General features: G+C 38.9%; 1 protein-coding gene across 3 annotated transcripts in view; it reads left to right on the forward strand.

The window, feature by feature from the left end:
* Positions 1 to 20813, forward strand: part of MDN1 (midasin AAA ATPase 1) — a 92615-nt gene that overhangs the window by 25833 nt on the left and 45969 nt on the right. For all 3 annotated transcript variants that reach the window (XM_050972732.1, XM_050972730.1, XM_050972731.1), the window contains exons 19-46: positions 141 to 237; positions 1479 to 1592; positions 2234 to 2381; positions 2547 to 2657; positions 3472 to 3623; positions 4085 to 4263; positions 4635 to 4843; positions 5927 to 6073; positions 6790 to 6931; positions 7060 to 7194; positions 7272 to 7410; positions 8331 to 8469; positions 8561 to 8691; positions 9174 to 9318; positions 10443 to 10572; positions 11132 to 11362; positions 12099 to 12296; positions 13767 to 13975; positions 14495 to 14617; positions 15526 to 15723; positions 15815 to 15922; positions 16496 to 16684; positions 17481 to 17570; positions 17664 to 17924; positions 18066 to 18336; positions 18686 to 18845; positions 19147 to 19263; positions 20388 to 20596. In XM_050972732.1, the coding sequence (XP_050828689.1) occupies positions 141 to 237; positions 1479 to 1592; positions 2234 to 2381; positions 2547 to 2657; positions 3472 to 3623; positions 4085 to 4263; positions 4635 to 4843; positions 5927 to 6073; positions 6790 to 6931; positions 7060 to 7194; positions 7272 to 7410; positions 8331 to 8469; positions 8561 to 8691; positions 9174 to 9318; positions 10443 to 10572; positions 11132 to 11362; positions 12099 to 12296; positions 13767 to 13975; positions 14495 to 14617; positions 15526 to 15723; positions 15815 to 15922; positions 16496 to 16684; positions 17481 to 17570; positions 17664 to 17924; positions 18066 to 18336; positions 18686 to 18845; positions 19147 to 19263; positions 20388 to 20596 (4482 nt within the window). The remainder of the gene's footprint in view (positions 1 to 140; positions 238 to 1478; positions 1593 to 2233; positions 2382 to 2546; positions 2658 to 3471; positions 3624 to 4084; positions 4264 to 4634; positions 4844 to 5926; positions 6074 to 6789; positions 6932 to 7059; positions 7195 to 7271; positions 7411 to 8330; positions 8470 to 8560; positions 8692 to 9173; positions 9319 to 10442; positions 10573 to 11131; positions 11363 to 12098; positions 12297 to 13766; positions 13976 to 14494; positions 14618 to 15525; positions 15724 to 15814; positions 15923 to 16495; positions 16685 to 17480; positions 17571 to 17663; positions 17925 to 18065; positions 18337 to 18685; positions 18846 to 19146; positions 19264 to 20387; positions 20597 to 20813) is intronic.

Genomic DNA, 20813 nt, shown 5'->3' on the forward strand with positions numbered 1-20813 from the left:
AAAATTCTTGACGCTGGCAATTTCAAGCAAATGTAGTAGTGCAGCAATAGAAAGTTGCCTTAGATCAAATACACCATATTTAACACATAAATGTCCTGTGTTTATCCTGAACTTTGTTTTTTATTTCCATTTTGCTTTAGAGCCTCTTGTCCGTCACCCTGATTTTCGCTTGTTTGCATGCATGAATCCTGCTACAGATGTTGGAAAGAGAAATCTTCCTCTAGGAATAAGAAACAGGTAGGAAATAATGATTCTGGGACAAAATAGTCACTGTCTTTTTCAGAGTTTAAGTAGTTTCAGGAATTGACCAGTGAAGAATGCTTAATCTGAAGCCTGAGGATGCAAGTGTGAACTTAAATTTACTACCTTTGAGAGATGTATAGTGAAGGTTTTACATGAAATAGAGTCAGCAAAATACTTGAAAGTAGCTGAGCTGTGAACAAATAGTCTAGCAGGAGTGTAGAGTGTTGTCATTGGGAGCAGGAAATGATTACTCTTCACATTTAAGCTGTCAGCACCTAGGAATGCTACTGCAGCATTCCCAGGTACTGCAGCATAATGCTAGAAGCATTATGTTCCTGATGGGAGTGAAAGAGACAGGTAAGTGCTTGGTGTCTTCTTAGCAGCCTTTCTTTTAACTCAGGAGTTTTGATGATCCTTGCAAAAAGCTGCATATCCAGTCTCTTTCACTCAAAAGGAAGGTGCTTTGCATGGTGACACTGATGTGTGATACTCAAAATGTTTGATATGTGGTCTCAAAGCATTTAAGTTGTGGCAAGGCAGTTGGAATTGTGGCAAATCCATTCTTCAGTACCATTACCTATTCCTGTATGCACACATCTCCTCCTTGATCCAGTTTCACTCATGAGTGCCAGAAGTTGCATGTGTAGTCCTTTCCCAGATTCATAAACACTGGGCAAGACTCTAGAGATGCACCAGCTGTGTGTAACTAATCATTTGTAGTTATTAGTGGCCAAGCAAGGTTTTATTGCTCTTGGCTCTCTTGCAGAATAGTGAAAGGAAAGAAAATGAGTGTAATACAGAAGAAAAGAGATTTCAGCATCAGCATAACTTGCTAAGTTTAAATGAATTTATATTTCTATTTGTCAAAAATGCCTACTACTATTTGTCAAAAATAGCTACTGCTGTGTTAGTACTTCATTGTTTAGGCTGTAACATTTGAGTATCTATTGCAAATTGTTTAAAATTGTAATTTAAGTCACACTGTTCACTATCAGTCTAAAATGTTAAACTAATTCAGATAAATTACTTGAAAGTATTAGTAATACCTTATTTTTCAACTGCTCTGACTCTTGAGTCTGTCTGTAGGTTTGACAGTCCATAGGTCTGCAGCTTTAACAACCAGTATTCTGTTACTTAAAATTTTAAAATGTTATATGCCATGAGATTTATATATAACATGATTTTTCAGTATGGTCAGGTGTCTTAAGTGTTACAGATTGATTTGATTCTTGCAGGTTTACTGAACTTTATGTAGAAGAATTGAAAAATGAAGGAGACTTGCAAATTCTTATAATGGATTATCTAAGAAGCTTGAACGTGAACAAAAATACATTACAAGGAATTGTGAAGTAAGTTGACTGTAATCTTTTAAAATTCTTGATGAAATAGGTCACACAAAGTAAGTATGTGACAGTAGTCTGTGGTTAGACTGCTTTGGGAAGCACTATAATGCTCCCCATGCAGCAGTTAGCATAGCTGTAGGAAACAGAAGAGTATAGACATCCATCTTCTTAATTCTGCAGGTTTCTGTATTTGTGGGAAGGAGATTTTAAATTTTTTTAATTCAGAATTGTTATTTTGGTGACAGCAGTTAAATAGCATTGTTGTTTCAGTTCTCTTTCACGTCTGAGGGACTACAATGATTTGCTACTGTAGATAATTCTGAAGAAAGTCTTGTGTGTTTGTCTAGGGTTATCTTTCTTTCCCCTAGTGTAAGGTGAGCTATCTCATGTTTAGAGTATCTGGAGTTTATAGTCACTCTCTGTATATTGAGCTCTGTCAGAAATATGGCTCTAAAAATACTCAGTTGCTGTGCTTCACTGACTGTACAGATGGCAGAGCTTGGCATGGCTTTCGTAACCCAGAGCTTTTGAGAAAAGTAACAGTTGGGGATAAACTGAAGTGTTCATACTTGGGGTTTGATTCCTTGTTTGATTCCTTGGAGCAGTGGTCTGATCAGTAACAGCTCTATGTAACTTTATTTTTGCAGCTTCTATTTGTCTGTGAGAAAGGAAGCAGAAACCAAACTGGTGGATGGAACTGGCCACAGACCTCACTACAGTCTCCGTACCCTGTGCAGGGCACTGAGGTTTGCAGCGTCCAACCCATGTGGCAGCATAGCACGCTCCCTCTATGAGGTGATTACCTGGGCTGGCATTTGTTTCAGTGTGTATTCACTGCAGAGGTTGTTTGGGTAAAGGATGATCTTCTCTAAGTTCAGTATTGAATAGAAATGGTTCTTTAATCTGTGTGCTTTTTCCTTCCTCGTCATGTTTATTACTGAAAATAATTCTTCTTCCTAGGGCTTCTGTTTGAGTTTCCTGACACAGCTTGACAGAGATTCTCACCCAGTGGTTCAAAAGCTGATATGCCAGCATATAGTCTCTGGCAACATCAAAAGCCTTCTCAAGCAGGTAGGCAACTAAGATTATGAAGAGCTGTCTAGTATTTGGAGTAGAATTTGTTTTGAGTTGTCTTCCCTCGTTTTTTCCTCTGCATTTCATTCTTGCAGTTCTGTTTTTCATTTTACAAAGTTAAGAAGTGGAAAAAATTAATGCCATTCTTTTGTAGTTCTTTACTTTGCTTGAATGTTGATATGTTGGCTGGTTTTATTTATTAATTTGAAAAAATATGGAAGCCTGAATAACTAAAGCAGTGTGGAGTGTGGGCAGCTTAGTGCAGTGGTTCCAACTGCAAAGCTTTCACAGACTTTGGAGGAGCTTTCTCAAGATTGATATTTTTAGACTCTGAATGCAGAACATACGGATATGAAGAAGCATCTGTGCTTTGTCTCTTATGGGAAAGGAAGAATGTCAGTAGTGCTGGGAACTCAGCATGAGTTTGCTTGGGGGGGTGGGGAAGCCAGTTAAAGAGATGGGTATTTGTTTCAAAATAAAACCTTTCATGATGGAAAATGTGTATAAATATCTAAAAAATATTAAAGAAAAGTTTCTGCTTGTAAATGCCCTTCAAAATTCAATGCTAAGACTCTTGAGACATTTCTATCTTCATGTCACTGGCAAAGATTCCTGCTTCATGACCCTGAAATGATCTGGTCAGGTTTTTCCTGTAATTTGCATTCTGTGACAAGGTGGGGGAAAGTGTTTACTGCAGGGATTAATTTAAAATTTCTTTAGAGAATATGTAGCAGTGGTGTAACAGTAGTTATTTTCATTGGTAAATTGAAACCCATCTGTATAATCTGTTATTTCTGTCATGTCTCCTTAGCAAATACCAAAACCTAAAGGAGGGAGTTTTATACTTATAGAAGGGTACTGGATTTCAGCTGGGGACAAAGAACCTACAGTAGATGAGAGTTATGTGCTCACCCCTTCAGTTAAGCTTAATCTGAAAGACATTGTCAGGGTTGTGTCTGCAGGGTAAGTGTTTTAACTTCTTAATTTAAAAAAATAAGGTAAATATGTTTGTTTAGGCCTTGACTTGTTGGTGTCCCTCTAATCTTTATTGTTTGGATGAATAATGCCTATTTTTCTTCTACTTTGCAGTTAACTTTTCATTATAGAGTGACTTAAAATTTATACATGTGTTTCCTGTTTCCTTAAACCATCTTACTGCCATACCTAGTTTTATTTAAATTCTGATTTATAAATTTGCAGTTAGAATAACCTGCTGATTTCACACTGCTATGAAAAGCTTCATGGGTAGCTGTTAGCACTTGGGAGTAAAGATATTTATATTTCCCTGTTAGTGTGTGATCTTGGATACCCCAAATGAGTTAAGTGGTGGTGTTTTGATAGTGTGATTTAACAATGTTCACATCTTGTGTGTGAGAAAGTCATGGCTCGTGCTTCTAACCCACTATTTTGGTCATGGCTTTTAGGACTCATCCAGTACTGATTCAAGGAGAGACCTCTGTTGGTAAAACCAGTTTAATTCGCTGGTTGGCTGCTGCTACTGGGAATCATTGTGTAAGGATTAACAACCATGAGCATACTGACATCCAAGAATATATTGGCTGTTACACATCAGATGCCTCTGGAAAGCTGGTATTTAAGGAAGGTAAGTGAGCATGTTCCATATACTCCAAATTCCTGTTTAATTTCAGTGGATTTTTTTTTCCCTTTTCTGAATAACTTGTCTGGTTTATTACCATGGAGAGATGACCTGTCATAAAGTTGGTAGTTGCACTTGAACGATAATCACTTGTGTGAATTTCAGTGAATTCTGAAAAGTTCGTGTCTGTCTCATCATGCTTGTCCCATGGGACCTAAAGATGATAAGCCAACAATTTAAACAATACTGTTGCTTGCTTCTCTGGATTAGTGTTCATCCTGAATGAAATGGGTTGCTGAAAGTATCTGAGTGGATGCTTCTGTTAGATTTGCTTTATAAGATTTTTCACTAGGCATTTTTCTGTTCCCCCCCCCAAGGCATTCTCATAGATGCAATGAGAAAGGGCTACTGGATCGTTCTAGATGAGTTGAATTTGGCTCCCACTGATGTTCTGGAGGCTCTCAACCGCTTGTTGGATGATAACAGAGAGCTGTTCATTACTGAGACTCAGGAGGTTGTCAAAGCTCATCCTCGCTTCATGCTGTTTGCCACACAGAACCCTCCAGGGCTCTATGGTGGCAGAAAGGTCTGTATGATCTGTTCCTTTTGGGTAGCTAAGACTTTAGTGTATCTCTCTCATACATAGAGTGTGATGTGAAGGTGTTGTGATGTGTAGCATCATGAATCTCTCAAGAGGGAGAGAGTTGAGGTGGCCATGGACTGTCAGTACAGCTAGGCTCTGTTTAGGTGAGTTGCTTGTTTCATGGATACAGAATTTCTAATTAATTTTAAGTAGTTGAGATTTAAGTGATTTAGTGAACCGGAGTTCACGTATATCATATTTGAATCAGCATTTCTTGTCCAAGAGCACTGGGAAAGAGATTCTACTTAGGCTGTAGAAGTCCATTTTATACTGCTTTTTGTCTGGAATAGGTGATTTTCTTCATGGTGACTGGTATGGTGCTGTGCTTTGGAATTGTGATCAAAACAGTGTTGATAGCACAGGGATGTCTTAGGATGTCTTAATGATTGCTGGGCAAAGCTTGCAGAGATTCAAGGCTTTCTGTGCTTCTCACACTGACCCAAGCCCTTGAGGAGTAGGTGGGGGGTGCATGAGAAGCTGTGAGGGGACACAGCTGGGACAGCTGACCCCAGCTGCCCAAAGGGATGTTCCATGTCAAATGACATTGTGCTCAGCAGTCAAAACTGGGGGGAGGAGGAGGAGGAAGAAGGAGAGTTCAGTGTTTGTTTAGTAACACTGGTGTGTGATGAAGCCCTTATTTCCTGGAGATGGCTGAATACCTGCCTGTTGGTGTGAAGTGATGAATGAATTGCTAATTTTGCTTTGCTCACATGCACCTTTTGCTTTACCTATGAAACTGTCTCAGTCTAAAAGTCTTACCACTTTTACCCTTCCAATACTTCCTTTGTAGGGAGAGTGGGTTTGTGGCTTTGTAGTGCCAGGCTGCCTATGCCCTTAAAACACCCAGTCCATTTTAAAGCTTTTGTCCTCATCCAGACTGTCTCTTATGCTTTCTGTCAATGTTGATGTGTGTGTGTTAATTTGTATGCTATGACATGATCCTTATTTCCTTTGGATGTGTAGGGGAGCATCAATGAGCAATATCAAAGGAAAAAGTTCAAACAGTGGTGTGGTCTCATATTTTAGGTTTTGTCCAGAGCCTTCAGAAATCGCTTTGTGGAGCTGCATTTTGATGAACTGCCAAGTGCTGAACTGGAAACCATCCTGCACAAGCGATGCAGTTTGCCACCTTCTTACTGCAGCAAGCTTGTCAAAGTCATGTTAGACCTGCAAGTATGAGAGTCTTTTTTCTTTTAGTGTAAAAATGCAAACATGCTTCAAAGTAATAGAAATTCCTTTGAGGGGGAGGTATTGTTGGCTGAAGGATATTTAAAATCCTAAATCACAGAGAGAACCCACCAAGGTACTAATTTTCAGTGTTGAAGACTAAGGCTAGGGAAGGTGATGTCAGATTTGAGAGAAAGCTAGGAGCAAAAAAACACCAAAAACCTGAAAAGTGAGACACCTTGGGATTTATTGTGTAGAATTATCCCTTGAATTATCCCTGGAGCCATAGCACAGTATTGGATTTGTAGGGGACTTTGGGTCATGTGAAATTTGGTATTATTTTTAAGCAGCAATTTTGGATATGTTTGGATACTCCTGTATTCAACAGACATTTGACACTTAGTATGTAGCTAAAACTACCTTGTATTTAAAAGCAATTACTGCAGCACAAGCTGGATTTTGTTTTTTTCCAGGTACCTATTCTATTATTAGTTGGTTTTTTTTTTTAATTATCATGATCTAAATTATTTAGTTCCTGATGCTCATCAAATACTTGCCTAAAAGGAGTTAGTGTTTAGATATTGTGACTCTACTGAACTTTTTTTTGTAGTTATTCATAGAATTTTCTTGTTGCAATGTCACTGCAGAGAAGGATTATTAGCTCTGCCTGAGGTATTTAGACAGGTTGATGAAAAAATTCCTCACATTTGTTCTTGTGACAGTCTTACCGCAGAGGTTCGACGGTGTTTGCTGGGAAGCACGGATTCATTACCCTGCGGGATCTGTTCCGCTGGGCTGAGAGGTACAGGTTGGCAGAGCAGCTGCAGAAGGAGTATGACTGGCTTCAGCACTTAGCAAATGATGGTGAGCTCTGCTGCCCCAGCTTTTTGAAGTGTCTGTAGAATTGCTTTCCAGTCCCCACTTCTTAAGTGTAAATTTTTGTTGCTGATTACCCAGGTAGTAATTGCTTTATCTCTTACTCTGCTTTGTAGGTTTTATGCTTCTGGCAGGCAGAGTCAGGAAACAGGAGGAGGTGGATGTTATTCAAAATGTCATTGAAAAACACTTCAAGAAAAAAATATATCCTGAGGCTCTCTTCTCAGGGGAAAGTGTCCAAAAGCTACTGGGTGAGTTCCCTAGAAGGGACCCCACTGGTAGATCTCTAGATGTGACTGAAGCTGATGGATTGCTCTGTGTTGTGCAGCTAAGTCTTCCACGTGGATGTCAGTGATGGACAGAGATTTTAACCATGTTGTCTGGACTCAAGGGATGAGGAGACTTGCCATTTTGGTGGGACGAGCCCTGGAGTTTGGTGAACCAGTACTGCTGGTGGGAGACACTGGGTAATCTTTTTATGATGTTCTTGGTAGTGCTGTACCAGCTGCTGAGCTGGAGACAAAATGATTGTGTGGGCTTCAGTGCTGCTTTGATCTGGGATCTTTTGATTTAAGCCTGTCTCATGGCAGACTTGCAGCTGCTGTTTTTCACAGTCCCTTTCTGAGAGGAAGCAGATGCATCTCATTTAACCTGTGTCTTTGATGGGTTTATATGCATTGTGTAACTACAAAAAAGTTACATACAAGTAGGAAAATGAAAATGAACTGGCTTCTGTCCCCAGCTGACAAGGTGCCCTGTAGAATCTCACTGTGCCTCACAGGAGGGGCTGCTTTTGGGGTATTGCGATATTTTTCTCTTTGACAGCACATTCAATTTTCATGTTTTATGAGCTTGAATATAGTCTTGCTACCAGTTCTCCACGTCATATGTTGTAGTGGAGGCCGTGGAAGTAGATACTGTCTGTTCTTGTGCTGGTTATAAATTTGTAGAGTAAATTTTTATGGAAAAGAAGGAAAGAAAAATGCAAAAAAAGAGAGAAAAAAAATTTACTTGGGTAGTAACTGAAAACTAGATACTCAGCAGTTTATTCCCTCAGACTTAGGCTTGATCTAGACATGTAGCATTTCCAGTTCAGTGAAATGTTAGGCTGGTTGAGTATCTGTAAGGGCAAGCTGAAATAGATTTCACTTTGAATGTGCAGAAATCCATCAATGCAGCTATTGTCTTGTCCGAGTCAGCAACATTTGTCCCAAAAATGGCTTCACTTTGCATACATTTCTCTCAAGGAAGGGAGCAGAAGAAAATTTGCATGCTGGGCCTTTACCTCATAGCTCTTAAATGAAAATATGAATCCTGTCCAAAGTGAGCTGATTGCTTGGTTTTGCTTCTTTAATACATCCTTTTTAATCAAATTATTTGGTTGCAGGTGTGGTAAAACCACCATTTGTCAGATCTTTGCAGCACTTGCAAATCAGAAGCTGTACTCAGTGAATTGCCACCTGCACATGGAGACATCAGACTTCCTGGGAGGGCTGCGACCAGTCAGGCAGAGGTCCAAGGAGCAGGTTTGTCTTGCACCACTAATACCTTGGATGGTGTCACCATGGAAGTAACAAGTAGCAGTTACCACTTCTCACTTTCTTTTCTATTTCTTAGGAGGAATCTGATGGTTCTAGACTTTTTGAGTGGTGTGATGGACCTCTTGTTTTAGCAATGAAGGAGGAGGGTTTTTTTCTCCTTGATGAGATTTCTTTAGCTGATGATTCTGTGCTAGAGCGACTTAACAGGTATGTCTGAAATGTGGTAGTACTAAACATCCTCAATGGGTTTGTTCATTATCCAAACAGGAGTGGGGTAAATATGACTTCTTTTAGGCACTTTTGTTTCCTGGCTTAGGTGAGCTGCTCTCTTGCTGAAAAGGACAGTGGTGCAAATAAAACTTGAAAGTAAAATATCTGGTTTACCATCTGCAGTATTAACTTTTCAACCTGCCACTGAGCTCTTGAAATTATGTGCCTTGTCAAATCCCAGGAGCAAAATCTAGTTATTCCCCTTTTGTGTGTGCGTAAAGAAAACCCCCAGAACATCTAAAATATAAATTCAACTTCATTATCTGTTTGCAGCAGTATCCCCCATTTTAGTCTTCTGTTACCCATTATATTGGGTAAAGGAAAGTTAATCCAGGTCAATTAATATGATTTTCATTTTTAAGTGATCCTTTGAAGTGTGGAGCAAAATTTAATCAATATTTTTTTTACCTTCTCGCTAGTGTTCTTGAAGCTGAAAAGACATTGGTACTTGCTGAAAAAGGTGGCCAAGATGATGAGGAGAATGAAGTAGAGCTGTTAGTTGCAGGAAAGAAATTCCGTATCCTTGCGACCATGAACCCAGGAGGTGACTTTGGGAAAAAGGAGGTAAATGCCAAAACATCTGGAAATACAGCATGCATCTTTTGGTCATACTGACCATTAAGTGGTTGGAGGTGCAATCCAAAAATGCATCATGTCAATTCTGGCATCCAGTGCTTTTCTAGTTGGTATCTGCTTTGTCGCTCTAAAGAAGAATTGGGGTGAATCTGTTTTCTGCCACTTCTGTGGGCTATCACTTTGACATTATAAATGAATACTCAGCAAAATGTCAAGGGGAGCTTCAGGCCTCTAAATACTCTAGTTAGGCTTGATATATAGAGAATATTCAAGTACAGGAACTGTGACTTGTGAAGCAAGAAAATCCAGGTCTCTGGGGTAGTACAAAGTTGCATATCAGATTTTTCTCCTTAATGCTATTCAGAAAGTGATGGTCATCTTGTGTTTCTTAGTGAGTAATGAACATCACATCCCAAAAAAGCTTTTTCATTAAATGAAAAAAATTGTTTCTGAAGTACAGAACTAAGTAATTTAAAACATGTTTAAAAAGCCCATAATACAACAAAATCCTACAACTTTTAATCAGTGTTGGAAGTTAGGTTTATAAAAAAACCCAGAAGCTCTTTTATTCAAAAGAAGATGGGTACTCCATTTAAAGTTGTTTCTGAAGTAGAGAAATACTCATTGAATCCATGTGTTTAAACACGTTTCTGGATTTATTTTTGGATTGCATTTGTGCTACTAATTTTTGTTTGACCAATTCAGCCAACGAAGAGATGAAATAAAGAAACGAGTTGTGATTGAAGGCAAATTTCCATGTGGTGGTTTGCCCCTGTAAGCAAAGGGAGATTACAGAGCCATTGTTTGATACATGGTGTCCTAAAATGAAGTGGAGCTTTGATGCTTGCAAACCAGCTCAGTTTCTTCCCATATTCTTTTGAACTTTCTATATCACCCATTTCCTGCATTGATGCCACTACTAGCAGTCTCAAAAATCCTTCTTTCAAAGATTTTCTTACAAAGTGTTTCTGTCAAAATTAGAAGGAGCTATCTATCTTGTTCACTTTATTTATTGTTTACAAGTACAGTGACTACAAGGCTGTTGTTAACTGACCTTTAGGGAAGATGTTGCAATGAATCTTTAATTGCTCTGTCACTCTGCTTGTGTGCAGCTTTCCCCTGCGCTGCGCAACAGATTTACAGAGATATGGTGTCCGCAGAGCAATGGCCGCGATGATTTGATACAGATTGTTAAACACAATCTTCATCCAGGATTGTCTCTGGGTGCAATAAACCACAAGGGTAGGTATTTCTCTGAGGTGATACTCAAATATTGCTAAGAAAATAAGGAGATTTGGAGGCTGCCAACCTTTCCTCAGGATGTACACCACTGTCACCTTTTTTTGGCTACATTTCTCCCTGAGGACAGTGTGACATATTCTGGACTTCATTCTTCCTTCTCTGTGTATCTTATATGTCTAGCCAGAAGTAAATTGAGGGCTGTGCTTATTTCACCATCCAGGTAGCTGAACTATCCCCAGCCTTTCAGTGTCCCAGCTTGGTTTTAACATAGAGTGTTGAAAGAACTGGCACTTCACTTTCTGCCAGCAGCTTCACTGTTAGTATTGATCACCTGATGCTGTCTTGTTACCTGAATTTAAAAGGATCTGTAACAACAGCTCAGGCAGGAGCTTTGTCTTCTCTTATTCTGTTTCTAGGATATAGAGTACCCATCCACATTGCTCATGCAGCTGTACCTGCCTTAAAGATGTTTTTACAACAATGTAGCAGCTGTGACCAAAAAAAATGGTAACTCAGATTTATTTGGTGTTTTGTTTGTTTGTTTTTTAAATTTTTTTAGGGGCAGACATAGCAGAACTAATGATGGACTTTGTTGAATGGCTGACTAATCAAGAGTTTGGTCGCCAGTGTATTCTCAGCGTGAGAGACATCTTGGCCTGGGTTAATTTTATGAATGTCATGGCAGAGGATGAGTCAAGTTCTGCCAAGGGATGCAGCCACCTTAACATTTCTCCATGGATGTCTTTTATCCATGCTGCATGTTTGGTGTATATTGATGGAATAGGATCAGGTAAGTCTTCAGTGCTCATTTGGTAGCAGAAAATATGAAGCTATGTATTTGTATTAATATTTTCAGTCAAATGCCACCAAAATTTGGTTTTGAAAACAAAATTTTGCCTTTGGGGCAGCATGGGACTCTTCCAGGAGACGTTTTCACTTCCATTTGTACATCATGTGCCTTTTCTGTGTTTCAGTAGCAAGAGTTTGAGTAATAGAGCAAGATGAAGTAAATTAGAGGGATTAATAATATTACAAAGGCTAGCACACAAGTTAAGAAAACCTGTGGTTTTCATTGAGTTGGTGTGGTTTTACTGTACTGATACAGTACCTGAGCACATATTATGCTCTCTAGCCCCACTCTACATAGCAGCATCTGTCTGTGCTGGCCTGTACCATGCACATAGATGAGAATGCATCTTTGTGTGTTTGGCTGCTGGCCCAGCTGAAAAATAGTAGATAAGGGAGAGGAGGAAAAGTGGAAGGCACAAGAAATGACAGAAAAGAAAGCCTGGGAGGCCTATGGCAAGGTATCAGGGTGATTGTGGCAGTAGAAGAAAGGGGATTGGAAATACGGTGTCCTTAGTTCTGGGTTCACAGAACAATCTGTCCATGGTAGATCGCACTGGAAGCACTGAAAACATTAAAATAAAATATAAACCTGCATGCACATGAAGGGATGAGATTCTTGTCATAAGATGAATGTGCCTAGTTAAGTTTTGAAGCACACTTTACTTTCCTAATTACAGGTACAACATCCTGCTCAGCTGATACGGCTTTATTAGCTCGTGAGAAATGCCTGACGTTCTTACGTGAGAAAATGAGTCAATTCTTTGAGCTGACTGATTATCAGAAGAATGAACTAAAGATTTATGACAGGACAAAGGAAAAAGAGTTTGTATGGATGGACAACTTTATGGGAATTCACCCATTTTTTATTCCAAGAGGCAAGAGACTGTGGGAGTGGGTGGACATTCATTCTGTGATTTCTATTTTCAGTAGTTTTGTTATTCACTAGATCTAAGTAGGATACCTGAACCATCATAGAACAGTTTATTGGTTTTAAAGCTTTAGAAAAATCCCTTTTCTGCCTCCAAGTGTGTAGATTACAACTCAGTCACATTTATTAAGACGCATCTGTTCATTCCCTTTTTTCGTTACTTTTTAATGGCCTAATTTTCATGGATTTTTTTGGTGTAACAAAGGTTTTTTAAAATTTTCAGTTGTGATTTTTTATCACTTTTGCATGCTCAAAATGCCTGTTAAATTCCACTAACTAAAGCTGCAGCTCATCCTGGTCCTTGTGCAAAGCATGGAAAGCAGGGGTCCTGAGCACAGAGCTCAACAGAATGGAGGTTAATGCCATCCCTTGCTCTAGGCTCTCAAAGATTTGCTGCAATTTTGTCCAAATCATTCAATCTCTGCATTTCAGTTCCTTGTGGGACAAAAAATTGCAAATGGAACTAGCAAAACACTGCTTCTTACCCTTTAAATACCACAACAGGACTAAAAAGTGATGACTCTGAGCTTTCTAACTCAGCTGGTTAGTTTTTAAGCACATGGACATGTGTGTTCCTAATGCTGTATTAAATGTTCATATTTGAACTTTCTGGCATTCAGGGATTGTGTTAGTCGTGCATAAAATTGTACAAAGCAAAGCTTTTTTGTAAATTGCTTAGTTCCCCTCTGCAGATTAGTTCACAAAAGGAATCTCTTTGGATCCCTTTACTACTAAACAGCTATCACTTTGTGTAGGATGCATTGGTTATTAATATCTTGTATACATGAGCATTGCTGTATCACACATTTGGGGGAGTGATGTCCAGGAGCTATACTGGCTGCAATTTGGCAGACAACCTTTGTGCTCTCTCCCCACTATATGCCAGAATAACAGTAAAGGAGAAGGAAACTTTTAATTAAGGGGATGTTCCTTCCCAGAACTGGCAGTGTATGGAACAGATTAATATCTTATTCTGGAGCATGACTGGATTGTATCCCTCAGTGTCAATTTTTCAAGAGCTGCTTTTGAGTTTTAGATCCACATGACTGAAGTGCGAGAACACATTTATGCTTTTTCAGGGATCTCTAAATTTCTAAGTTATGAACCAGGAAGTATTGAGTTTTCATGGCAAAATAAATCATATGTATGTGTGCTTTTTTTTTTTTTTTTTTTTTTGGCAAAATTCAGTATAAATATGGGGAGATGGGCTGAGATGCAGCTGTGGGTCAAACAAAATATATGTGCCACATCTCAAAGAATGGCATACAAGCTGCGTCTCCATTGCTTGCTGTACTGAGATCAGCAGTTTACAGACAGAGTGAGCAGTGAGCTCATTCAGAGGCACACTGTCAGCACCTCCAGCCTGAACATTCTTTATTGTTTAATTGTTTTCTGGTTTATCTTTCCTTTGTTTTAGGCCCTGTTCTCCAGAGGAACAACATGACAGATTATGCTTTAAATGCTGGGACTACAGCAGTGAATGCACAGAGACTGTTAAGAGCCCTACAGCTTAACAAACCTATTTTGTTGGAGGGCTCACCAGGAGTGGGCAAGACCAGCCTGGTTGCTGCCCTGGCAAAAGCCTCAGGGAACTGTCTTGTTCGAATCAACCTGTCTGAGCAAACGGTAGAATAAAATATTATCTTCATTACTCAGTATTTGTGGCAGGGTAGAAGCTTTGTATAACTTCTAAAGTGCAGTTCTCTTTAACTTTGGCACTGTGTCTGAAATGTCAGTTTTTCCTTCTTGGTCTCAGAACTGAATGGGAGGGGGAAGCAGATAGAGCAGTAAGCTTCTGTGAGTGAATGCCAGTTCCCAGATATTTCTGTTCTTTTCAGGTGAAGCCATGCATATCCTTGTCTACTGTGTTTTTCTTGGCTTCTGCAACATTACTCAAAAACAGCTTTAAGGCTTTTTAGCTTTTCTGTTGCAATTTGAATTTTTGTTAAATATTGTACCTTATCAGTGGAGTCCTATAATGCTTTCAGCATTTTGCAAATGCTGAAAATTTTAAATTAGACTTAAAAGTGTAGGTATTAAAAGGAAAGGGAGAAAATGTTAAGTAAAGTTCATAAACATGATTTGTTAACTTCTGTTAAATTTTGTAAGTCCTCAACTCCTCCGTTCTGTTCTTTACTCCCAAAGGATGTGACAGACTTATTTGGGACAGACTTGCCTGTTGAAGGTGGGAAGGGAGGAGAATTTGCCTGGCGTGATGGACCACTGTTAGCAGCATTAAAGGCTGGACACTGGATTGTCTTAGATGAGGTAAATTCAGGTTTGGGGACAAATAAAATAGAATGTTCTAGAAGAGCAAATTTGGTGATTTGCCTTGTGGAATAAATACCTTTGCATGCTGATGACCTCCCTTCATGAAGGCAGGTGATGACTAGACTTCCTTGAGACAAGAGAACAAGAATTGAATCCCAGCTTAAATTATTACAGAAGACCAAGGATAGGTTTGATTTGCATTTGAAAGTTTTTTAGGGAAGAATGTCAACAGAAGTTTCGGTACTACAATTGTTCTTTATGGACACAACTTCACTGAAATAGAAGGTGTTTGTCTGAGGACTAATAGACTGTATTGGTTACTGATTTAATTGAGATGGTGAAGAGTTCCATCTTGCCAGTATAAGCTTTCCTGCCACTGCAGTTTTGCTCGGGTACCCTGTAGTAAGTGCTTTCAAGCATGCTTGTGTGCACAGATCTGCCTTCTTGGCAATATGCACTCTAATTACTGCAGAGTGCAAAATCTTCAGTTCTTTAGCCCCTGGTATACCTCCTTTTTCCCCCCTAATGAGAAGAATGCCACTTCAAACAATTTCTATAATTAAATAGCTAAGACTGCCTTAATTTAAACAAACAAACAAAATGCTCTGAGTGCCACAAATGTATGAACATAAGTTCAGGAAAAAACATACTGAAAATGCAAGTTTTACAATGGAGAATTATTTTGTTATCGCAGTGAAAATACACAGTACAAATAACAAGTGAATAAGGAAGTGTTAGTTGTTCCAGTACAATAACAGTCTAGCTGGTGGTAATAACTTGTGTTAATTCTAGAACTGCAATGAAGTGGAATTTTACATTCTATATATCCCAGATTGTTAGACTAGAGATTATGCAAAAAAATGTTTTGTGGAGCATTAATATTGTATACTTCTTTGTTTTCTCAGTTGAATCTGGCCTCTCAATCTGTGTTAGAGGGGCTAAATGCGTGCTTTGACCACAGAGCTGAGATTTACGTTCCAGAATTGGGAATGAATTTTCACGTACAGCACAAGACGACAAAGATTTTTGGATGCCAGAATCCATACAGACAAGGAGGTGGAAGGAAGGGTCTCCCCAAGTCCTTTCTTAATAGATTTACACAGGCAAGCTTATTTGTTTGGTTTCAACTACATCATGATCCTGTCTTAGAGGTTTCTGACTTTATAAACACTCTGAATACTGTTGATTTTACAGGTCTATGTTGATCCACTGTCAGCAGAAGATATGAAGTTTATTGGGAAGACATTGTTTCCTGCTATTGATAAAACTATTATTGCTAAAATGGTTGCTTTCAATAACAAGGTAAACATATTTTAATTTCATTTCTGTAGAAGCAGGCAGAATGCAGTAAGATAGAAAAAAAATAGGTGTAATGTTTTATTTCCAAGCATTTTTATAGAGAAATATGTGGGTGAAAAAAGAAGGATGGAAATATATGCAGAGGAAAGTAAAGAACACCACTAAACCTGAATTCTTGTACAATGTCAATCAGATGCTTTGTTGGTATTTGATGAGGCACTGTTTTTCAAAGAAGATAAAACATATATACAAAGGAGAAAGTAGTATTCTGTGACCTTAGGTAAAATCTCTTGTGTCAGCATCTTACTGCATATTCATTTATAGGAGTGCAAGAGTAAACTGCAAAATTGAGCTGAGTGTTGAGAGAAACAGTAGAGACAAACTAAATCAAGCTTTAGTTTCTAGCATACCTTCAGCAAAGTAAATTCAGCCTGCTCTTTCAGTTGTCTTTGTCTTGTAAGCAGTGCCAAACGCAGAAGTTCAATTGACATTTGAAAATGTCAAAAATATTTGAAGACCAGCATGTGGATGGAATCAAAGATTATTTTTTTAATTACTACTTTTTTTTTTTTTCAGATTGAAAAAGAAGTAATGGCTGAAAAAAAGTGGGGACAGAAAGGAGGACCCTGGGAGTTCAACTTACGTGATCTTTTCCGCTGGTGCCAGCTTATGCTTGTTGACCAGTCACCAGGATGTTATGATCCAGGCCAGCATGTGTTTTTGGTATATGGAGAAAGAATGAGAACCAGGGAAGACAAAGAAAAGGTGAGCTTTTGTTCTTCTTCCTTTCTCTTCAGATGGTCAGGATATATTTATAGAAATCCAAGTATAGATCTTCACTTTTAAGATTCCTTGCAATTCATTCATAGACACTTATGTCTTAAAAAGTAGACGGGTTTGTTTGGAGTTTTGGGGTTTGCTGACCCTCCTATACCTGCTCCCCTTGCCATTTGAAATATCAATTTAATTAGTGTAAAAGCAGACAGCTGATGTGAATGAAGGCAAGTAGAATAACCAAGGACTTAAAGTAAAACATATATCCTTGTGTGATTCTGTATTAAATAATAATGTTTGCTACCTACTTATCCCTCTCTTGCTTAGGAAACCTGTGCTTTTGTTTAATTTCACACCATTTAAGTCATGTTAAACTAGAGAGTCTGATTGTAAAACTGAAGTTACTGGCTGTATGTGCCTGCCTATTTCCTCATGGGTTTACTTTCCCCTCCCTATAGCATTGCTATATTTTTCTGTGTTACCAAAGAAAGAACTTATTTATGAAGTAAATTCCATCCCACTATTTTATTAAAGAGAAACACTGCTTACAGTATTTCAAGTCTCAGGAAACTGTGATTAATGAAAGGGTTGCTGTGGGCAGCTCACACTCACACTTTTTGCTGCACTTTGAGTTTAATGAGCTTGTGATTTACTGTCTTAGTTACTGTCATACAGCTGTGGAGCTGAGAGGAAAAGATACTTCAGATATAAACCTTTAGAAGTGAATCTTTGGAACAGTGGATGACTTGAACTCATAAGTCTCTTTTTGCTGTTTTAACTGTTCTAGGTTATTTCTGTGTACAGAGACATTTTTGGCCAAGAGGCTGATGTGTATACAGGAACCAGGGAGTTTCACATCAGTCCATATAATGTTCAGGTAAACTGTTGACAGGGGATTTTGTGATGGGATAGGGAAGGAAACAACTTGCACAGCTAAGCTCCATTTGCCTCTGTCTGTCGTCCCTTTCAGATCGGTTATTCAGTTCTTTCTCGTGGCAACTATATTCCTCATTCTGGCAGAACTCTCTCACTTCTGCATCATTCACTGCAGTCCCTGGAGTCTATAATGAAGTGTGTGCACATGAGCTGGATGGTGATCCTGGTGGGCCCAGCAGCTGTTGGCAAAACCAGTCTGGTGGAGCTGTTGGCCCATCTCACTGGCCATCGGCTGAAGATCATGGCGATGAACAGCTCAATGGATACAACTGAACTCCTGGGTGGATTTGAGCAGGTAAATACTGTTTTGGTAATGGGGCAGAATTTCTCCTTCCTACCTAATAGTGGCCAGTCTGCTGTGAGCTTAATGTTTGTAAATGGAGCCTTGGCACCATGGTCTTCTGCATGAACTGACTCCCTAATGGCCTGTTTGCAGGTTGATATCAACAGGCCGTGGCAGTGCCTCTTGGAAAGGGTGGAGAGTGCTGTGAGCACACTCGTCCGGGACAGTCTGCTCCTGGCAGAACTTTGTGCAGATGATGCTGAACTCGTGCTGCGTGCTTGGAGCAATTTCATCCTGAATTACAAACCCAAATCTCTGGGGGAAGGAGGTGGAAGTGTTACAGCTGAATTAGTGAGCAAACTGGAGGGAATACTTGTACTTATCCAGCGACTAAACAACAAAATAAATTCTTACACAAAGGCAGGTATGTATGTTGGTTTTCCTTTTTTTTTTTTTTTTTAAAATCATTGTTTAAAATAAGGCGTCAATACTCATCAAATTTCATCTAATGGGGGAGAAGTTATGCAGAAAAGTACCTGTTTAGGGAGTAAAGTGTCAATCTGTTTTATATTTTTTTGTGCTTGCAAACCTTTTCTGTTCACGTGGATTTTGTCTGTGGGAGGCTACTGAAGAGATAAAGCCTCTTCTGTTCTGTTCCCCTAAAAAGTAGGAAGCATATATGTTTATTAACAAAATAATTACTATTTTTCTTGAATTGTGCTGGTAGCTACTTCATTAATGTAAGTCTCAGCGTAAGATGTATTTCCTTTCAGAGTTTGCTCACCTGGTAGAAGAGTTCCGGCGTTTCAAGCTGCAGCAGGCTCAGGCTGCTGACTGCAACAGCCATGGCACTTTTGAGTGGGTAGATGGGATGTTGGTTCAGGCCCTGCAATCTGGAGACTGGCTCTTAATGGACAATGTTAATTTCTGCAAGTAAGAGATTTTAGTGGCCTTGTTTCAGTGAACCCTTTGACCTCCCTGACTGATTTTGCCTCTGACTGCGTGGTTCACAACTGAATATTTGGCATTTGATAATACACAGAAGCAATAACTTAGATTTTCTGGAAGACTAATCTTCCTTCTCAGACAACTTAGCAGTTGACAGTTTTCCTGTTACCTTATAGAGTAATTAACTGTTTGGGTTTTGCTTAAGGTTGGTACTGTTTTGATTTCAGATTAGAAAGGAATCAAACTGGTAGCTTTTTATGACCACATGAATTTGTTTTGAATGTAGCCCTTCTGTGCTGGACCGCTTGAATGCTTTGCTTGAACCAGGAGGTGTTCTGACCATGAGTGAGAGAGGTGTTATAGATGGCACAGTTCCTACAATAGCTCCTCATCCAAACTTCAGGTACTTATTTCTGCTTTTTGTTTCTCCTTTTTTTTTTCCCCCTTTAACATATAGCAGGTTTAGCATAAAAATGTCATCAGTGAGCCAGTCTTCTGATATTTTGAATGCTGTTCAGTTTGCCATGTAGTGTAGTGATACTCTCCAGCAGGGAAGAAAACTACACTGTGGTGAGTATATAAAGGAAAGCTTAAGAGGTTTTGCTTTATATCCCTGTTGCAACACAAACTATTACACAGGAAAATTCATAGCAGTGTGCCTCTACCTTGATTTTGTATTTCTAGTTTAGGACTCCAGCATTTCCCTGTTTCACTATGATGCAATTGAGGATACATGCATTGAGGATGGTGAAGTCTTGAGATGTGCTGGTTATGAAAGCTGGTATATGAGCATAATAATTTTCTTCCCAGCTTTTTCCATCCCATATATAAATTTGAGTTTCCTGCAGTGACAGGACTTAAAAAAACCCAACAAACCACCCAAATTGACAGTCTGTTCTCTCAACCCTGAAGTAGTCTCTGGGGAAGATGGAAAGAGAATGTAACAGGATTCTGTATCAGTCCTACCTGTTAAAAATTCATGACAAGGATATTGGGACTGATATCCTCTGGTTCCTCTGAATTGGAAACATTCTTGACCTTTCAGAAACCCCTTTCCACTACTTTTTTTTTCCTTGCTTTTAAGAGGTGTCTATTGATAGTATTAACTACTTGAATGTTGGATACTTAAGGTTTTAAATAGCACAGATTTATTTGTAGCTGTTGCTAAGACTTCTCAAAATCTTTATAGCTTGGAGGCACAGTCTAACTTTCTTTATAAGTGGGCAAGTGATAAAACAGACATAATTCAGATAATGCTTTAGAAGTCATGCAGAATATCTGTGACTAATTGCAAAGTATAACTATTCATAGAGATTTCTCATTTAAATTCAGTAGCTGTCCCTGGATTTCTAGATACTGTGTCCCCATTTTTATGAAGATGAATTTACTTGATAGAGAAGCAGATTTGGTAGTTCTAGAGTGATAGTTTAAGGACCTAAGTTACATCTTAAGAATTTAAGGTAGTTGAGATGAATGATTGTTGTAGGCTGCTTTCAACTTAAATTATTCTTATCTAATATCCAACAGGCTCTTCCTTTCTATGGATCCAGTTCATGGGGAAATATCCAGAGCCATGCGGAATCGTGGGATTGAAATTTACATTCCTGGGGAGAATGATGGAAATATATTGGACAGTCTGGATTTGAAGTTACTCCTGCATGGTTTGGGTTTAGTTGGAGACAGTGTCTGTAATGCACTTCTGGCTGTGCATTCAGAAACCAAGGAAGCAATAGCAGGTAAAAAAAGTCGGTCCAGTATTCTTTAACAATATGGGCTCATTATGTATATCTGGATCAAGTCTTTAGTGTTAAACCCTGGTTATTTTATTATGTTATGTGCTGATATTAGTAAGCACATAAAACTATAGTGAGTTACTTTTGGATTGGTTTTTCTGCATTCCCATGAAGTAGTCCCAAGTCATGAAAATGTGGTAACTACTGTGCTTTTTAAGGA

The sequence above is a fragment of the Serinus canaria genome, chromosome 3 (assembly GCF_022539315.1).
Source record: "Serinus canaria isolate serCan28SL12 chromosome 3, serCan2020, whole genome shotgun sequence".
NCBI lineage: Eukaryota > Metazoa > Chordata > Aves > Passeriformes > Fringillidae > Serinus > Serinus canaria.